This window comes from Syzygium oleosum, unplaced genomic scaffold (genome assembly GCF_021117445.2).
Source record: "Syzygium oleosum isolate NSW1041296 unplaced genomic scaffold, Sole_v2.1 Sole_v2.15, whole genome shotgun sequence".
Lineage (NCBI taxonomy): Eukaryota > Viridiplantae > Streptophyta > Magnoliopsida > Myrtales > Myrtaceae > Syzygium > Syzygium oleosum.
The window spans coordinates 3,514,994-3,521,601 of NW_026607499.1; the positions used below are offsets into that span (position 1 = coordinate 3,514,994).

The window sequence follows — 6,608 nt, forward strand, 5'->3', positions numbered from 1 at the left end:
CAACTTTTTCATCTAACTTCCAATTAAAACACATTTTATTCAAGGCTAATAGTATATCTTTAGTTCCACGATGGTTTGACTCGGTAACAAATGATTTTTACATGTAAACGCTACTCTTTCTTTCCATCCACCTTTAAAGTCTTCATCTTTAGTCATGATTTTATTCACCCCGAAATAAAATGTCAAGATTTATTTTCTTCTTTTTTAATCTCTCACGCGCTACCAACGAGAGTGTGTTCGTCATCTAGTGCATGCTCTTCTTCTCTTAAAATAATATTACGAAAGCTAACGCCACTTGTAATTTTTTTATTGTGTATATCTCAACTTTTGGGCAGTGTATGAGAAATGACTCTTTCTTGAAGAACCTCTCTCTCTCTCTCTCTCTCTCTCTCTCTCTCTCTCTCTCTCTCTCTCTCTCTCTCTCTCTCTCTCTCCATCGTCTCTCTCACCTCTTCTACCCTTTTCCTTCATCTGCACTCTATCCTCCTCCTCCATCTTCTTCTTCTTCTTCATCTTAACTCTCCTTCCTGTCCTCTTCTTTCTTTTGACATAGCTGTTTCATATCTGTTCTGGCTTTTATATACTCAATCTGTGTTGCAGTACTCAAATCAGTCTCTCTTTCTCTCCTCAGTCACTTTCCTTTTCTCTTTACTTTATGTAATTATATCCCACTTCCCTCACAATAAAATACCCAGAAGTGATTTTTTAAGGGAAAATTTTCTTATATTAAAAGTTTTTAATAGTCTTTCTTGCTCCTTGTTTTCTGTTGTTTTTCCCTGTTGATGTGGGCATGGCCGGTTTGGATTTAGGCACTGCTTCTCGATTCAACATCCACCAGCAGCTTCAGAGACCCGATTTACACCTCCATAGCCAACAATCTGAATCAGACGATCACGAGGCGATCAGCAACAACCACAACCATCAATTCTCCGGCGGCGACCATCATGACGAGGTGGGGCACCAAACCCTAGAGCTTGGTGGGGTCAGCACCGGCCATGGCGTCGGCGACATCGTGGCCCGGCGGCCCCGTGGCCGCCCCCCTGGATCCAAGAACAAGCCGAAGCCGCCCGTGATCATAACCCGGGAGAGTGCCAACAGCCTCAGGGCCCACATTCTCGAGGTTGGGAACGGGTGCGACGTCTTTGACTGCATCGCTACCTACGCGCGGCGGAGGCAGCGAGGAATCTGCGTGCTGAGCGGGACTGGCACGGTCACCAACGTGAGCCTGCGGCAGCCAGCGGCAGCCGGATCCGTTGTGACGCTCCATGGGCGGTTCGAGATTCTGTCACTGTCTGGCTCCTTCTTGCCCCCACCAGCTCCACCCGGGGCCACAAGCTTGACAATCTTTCTGGCGGGGGGGCAAGGCCAAGTCGTGGGGGGGAGCGTCGTCGGCGAGCTCATCGCTGCCGGGCCAGTCATCGTGATCGCAGCATCCTTTACCAATGTTGCCTACGAGAGATTACCGCTAGAAGAGGAGGAGCAGATCCAGATGCAGGCGGCAGCAGCGGCCGCAAGTGGTGGACACAACCCGTTCCCGGATCCATCTTCAGGCCTTCCGTTCTTCAATTTGCCACTCGGTAACATGGCCAACAATAATAGCAACACTGTTCAGCTCCCAGTTGACGGGTGGAGTGGAAATTCAGGTCCTCGTCCTCCATTTTGAGAAAAATAGAAGAAAGAAAGATGCGGTGGATTGAAGCCGCAGTGTGATCATCGATTGGGAAAGAGCCACTGTAATATCCAAGGTCAGAAAAAAAGTTTATAGATTTGTTAGTGCCATAATCATGGTTTGACGTTCTGATTCTGTTGATCTTTCTAGCTTCTCCTGTTTGTAACTTCTTGAATTTGGTTCCTTTTGGGTTCTGAAAATAGTCTTTCTTCTCGATTACTATGTCGAAGTGCAAACTCCTTCCCGAGAAATGGTTTGAGAATTAATTCAACTCTACTAATGATGTGTTTTGGTAGTTTTATTGACTGTATTTGGAAACTTTTTAGTTGCATAAAAATGTCAACCTTTGTTTCTATACTAAACAATAAACGTCTAGCTAGGTCAATCTCCTGCTCATGTATCAAATGCCCTTAATTATTGTCCGAATCTAGTTAACTCATTGAATTTTCATTTTCGGGGCATGTCACTATTCTGGCTGTGCATTGATTTCAGCAACACAATAAATACAACACAGAAAAACATAATCTAGAGGGAGGAGGCTCGCTCAAAGGATTAAAGAACTGCTAGCATCTGGTTAAACTGTCATTTTAACTGTCTCGATGATTTTCGATGAGATGTGAAATAAAAACTATTAGCCCCACACAAGATTTGTGAATAAGTGACTGTATGATAATGAGCAAGAAACGTCCGTCTTTCTGCTAAACAGAATGTGTTGAACTCATAATTTATTAGATACTTTTTATGAATGTCAGCCAAGTATCATAAGTAAATTGCTCTCTGTTATTCAATCATTTGATAACCAGAGTCATATTTTGATAAATGGCGATGATAGAACTGGGTATGTGATTTTTCGAGATTGAGCAATAATAATCTTGTTCTCCATCTGAAACTGCCAACTTGGTCAGCTTATTAATCATTTGGCAGTGCTAGAAGATATCTAAAAGGTAATTATATATTTCATTTTACCTCTAACTTAGAAAAGTGCAAGAGTTAACATTACTGAATTCTCTAGGTAATATTAACTGAGTTTCGTGGTATTATTCTTGGGATTATCTGTACATTCATGTGATCTCTTGGAAAAGAGACAGCTCGGGTGCTTAATTACCTTGCCTTTCATCTTTTTCTCGTGGCTTCAAAACCAGGCTCGACATGGCTTAGATAGCATAGGAACATGATATGATTTTCCTTGGGTGATCTTCGGATTGGATAGTTGTACAAATCTCGGTTTCAATCATTGCTGAAGGATGTTTTCTGAAACCCGGATATTTTTTGATGATTTGTTTTGAATAAGAATTTCATTCCTTTGGAATTCACCTACAAAAACATACGACCCCCACCTTTTCTTTGTTAAAAAACAGCTTATTGTCTCCTTCATTGATCTTCTTTAATGGAAAATCCATAAACAACGTTGTATGCATATTGAGTTATTTGGACAAATGTCTCGTGGGTATAGGCGCACAAAGCACAGCACGATTCGCCATTCGTCTTCCTTAATTTTTGGCTTTTTTTATTAGGTCCATTACAGGTGTAAAAGAAACAACTTATACATTCGCTGTCGGATTATTTATACATGAAAGAACTCGGCTACAAAACTAACTCCAAGCGCGCATCTCACCCATCCAACTGTAAATTATAAGTTTTTCGGTACACTAACGGTTGATCTAACAATAATCGCTGCCTTTTATGTGAAAATAAGCAATATTATTTAGTCTCTCTAGGTTATTGGTTTGATCTCTTTTGCCTTCTTTGGTGGTGATTGTAGCAGAAATTCAGGACAAAATGAATGACCCAGAGTTAGTTAATTATGTCTCAACTCACTCTACTAAACCATTTATTTCGTGCAGTGTGATTGGTTTTATCCATCCTTTACTGACTTTTCTCCTTCAAACAAAATAAAAAAACGCGGCTTCGCCGGCAAATTCATGTGTATTTTGTAATTGGTAAGCTTTTAAACTCTACGCAAACTCCTCCAGGTTCAGTAGTTCAAAGAAAAGGGCATGTACCCCATTCTTTAACAAAAGAAATCAATGAAAGAGATCAGTCTTAACTGCTTTCTTTACCTTTAGATAATCACATTAGTTTAGTTAGTGCAGCAAATTGTCCAAAAGGCAGCTAATTCCCACCATATCCATCATATCCTATTCACGATCCACCTTCTCTATCCTTTTGTGAATGAGGTCATTAGGTTCATTAATTTTTTTAGGGTTTCTACATACATTTTCCACAGGAAGTGCACTTAAATATTGTTAGCACTTGTGTAGTGTACTCAAAAGTCTTTATTCTCCACTTCTTGGATTGCTGCTGAGTTGCTTAATATATGGTCGATTGTACATCAAATGTTCGCTTCAAATTACAGATTAATGAAAGGATAATTAGTGCTTATCTCATAAGGAATGAGTTTGATTCCTTAATGATCTGCAGAAGATGCTCCCCCACAAATAATTCTCCCTCAAGTGATTTTCAACCTAGACACCTTTTTTTGTCGAAAAAAAATTGTATTCATTGCTCAAAAAGATACATGAGAACTTCCATAGCAAAGCATATCGAAATAGAGCAAAGCTCGGAATACTACAAAACAAAGTCAAATCCAAAAACAAGGAGGATCAACAGAACTTCAGCAGGGTTAAGCATACACTCATTCCATAAGAACGAATCCGTCAAGCAAAATAGTCGGCGGCCGATTACTGGATCTCATATTATCGTCGGTGATGAACACATGCCGGAAGTTCCTTCTCTAATGACTACGTCATTGCTAGTTGGAGGTGCTCGCCTAGGTTTGACTTCCTCTACACCATTGCCGTATTGAGATAACCAAAACAGGTTAAGCAAATACAGATCTAACATTTGGAAGAGTAAATCTTCGTAGTTCAACGAGACGCTACAGCTCCTGCAATTACCATTGATACTGGAGGCAAAGGACCTGTAGACAAACAAAGCATAGGGGTATCGAATCACAGAAAACATTATTAAACTCCCAGATTGAAATCGGGAGAGGATAGCTCATAGATCTAAAATTAGATCGGGAGAGCTCAAACTCTCAAATCAAGAACTAGACCGGGAGAAGAGAGCTCTCGGATTTAGATCGGGAGAGAAAAAAAATAAGAAAAGAACAAGAAAACTCAAACAAAATCAACAAGAGAGGGAGAGAAGGGTAAGACTAGCTCAAACCCTCCCCCATGACTAAAGATTGAAAAAGATGATGGAGAGAGAAGAGAGAAGGATAGAAAAGACTTTTCGGCTACTAAGCTATGAACCCTAGACACCTTTAACTTTACATTTTTGGACACAATCCATTTACATGATCAATATGAAGGGTTGCAAGAGTTATTAATCGCCATGAATGAATTAAGCCGGTCATATGTGTCCCTAAATAGACTTCGTGTAGACACAAACGTTTCATGTGTTTAAGCGTTAATGTTGATTAGGCTTGGTGTAACTGCAAGACTATATTCTTAGAGGGTGAATCGATTAGCATCATCGCCAATCAGCTGCTAAACAAAAGATTTAGATTTGCTTCGGTAATTACCATTTCTTATTGATACTAGACCTTCATGAAATTCTTCAAAAGCTGAAGCTAGGTCAAAGAAGAGAACCTGTACATCAGTACTTTAACTAGACCTTTCTGGTTATATTATACTTTCGATGTTAATTTTAATTTCGGCTAGATCAAGGATAACGGGTTGTAACATGGGAGGAAGCAAACAAAATGTTCTTGGAACCCTAGAGAGGTTGATAGCTGCCCCGGCCTAGATGAAATAGAGCATGCTGCACAATATAAAAGTCTGATTTACATATGAGATGACCGGCTAGTCTCACGAGAATAAACATGTTTGGCCTTTTGCTATGGAAGATAATCAACGAGTGATAACTCTCGAGTTTTACTAAGAGCTTCTTTAATTAGAATAGTATTTGTATATATGCAATTTGCGGTAATCAAATCAATAGCTTGAATCTTCGAGGATTTGTTTATGGTAATGTGGACAGTGCGGCAGTGATTGTGGTCAAGGCAACTACAATGATAACGGCAACATATATGGGGTATGGGGTTAATTAATTATTATTAACTTTCTTCTTTAAGCAGATCTTTTCTCCCCCTAATCTTAGCAAATCCTTATTAGTTTAATGAAGCTAACAGCTTTACCATAAACCGGACATTCATAGCCAACATTACCTGTAAGAAAAATATTTAAAAGTAATCTAGTTGTTGCCTAAATGAAATTTTTTTGTCCGGTTAAACTGGTTTACATGATAACAATAATCACATTATGATCTCTTTAATCTTGTGTGGTCTGACAGGGAATTATATAGAAAACCTAAGTATCATTAAAGTAACTTGGTGAAGTAAATATTGACAATGCTATCATCGTAATAGTTTTTGAAGAATAAAAAGTATATTTTACACCACTATGAATTCAAGTTAATAAGGAAAAGGACATTAAAAGTGTCATAACTTTCGTACGATACTCATTTTTGTGCCAAAACTTTTCCCAAAGGATCACTTGAGTGTCAAATAAAAAAAAAACGATCACTTAAGTGTTTCCGTCAACAAATTCAAGCCAAAAGTCCCACATGACTATTTTATTTAATTTTTTAGTATGGCGTGGCTTATTAAAAAAAAATTAAAATTCAACATGGACAAAAGACAAGACCAATTGGCACTTTGACTAATTTGAGTTCATTTGAGGTGAACTACAGAAGTTGAGCAAGGATTGACGCCTCTCTCTTTCTAATCGACATGGCCGACACCATCGATTCCTCTTCCCAGGACAATGAAGCTCTCCCACCTTCCGTTGATTCGCTTTCTCCAGCCTCTTGCAGGCTACACGTCTTTCTTCTTCCATCGAACAATTTCATGGCATTTTGGGTTCTCCTTCTCCTGACGAATGTGGGTGTGATTAAGAATGATCGATTTCAAGATGAATAGGTTGCAGACCTGGAA

At 39.4% G+C, this 6,608-nt stretch overlaps 1 protein-coding gene across 1 annotated transcript; it reads left to right on the forward strand.

Moving 5' to 3' along the window:
- Positions 1-413: 413 nt before the first annotated feature.
- Positions 414-1,945, forward strand: LOC115678172 (AT-hook motif nuclear-localized protein 23). Its single transcript, XM_030601500.2, has one exon. It carries the CDS (start codon positions 791-793, stop codon positions 1,661-1,663), a length of 873 nt encoding a protein of 290 aa, XP_030457360.1. The 5' UTR covers positions 414-790; the 3' UTR covers positions 1,664-1,945.
- The last annotated feature ends 4,663 nt before the right edge of the window (positions 1,946-6,608 follow it).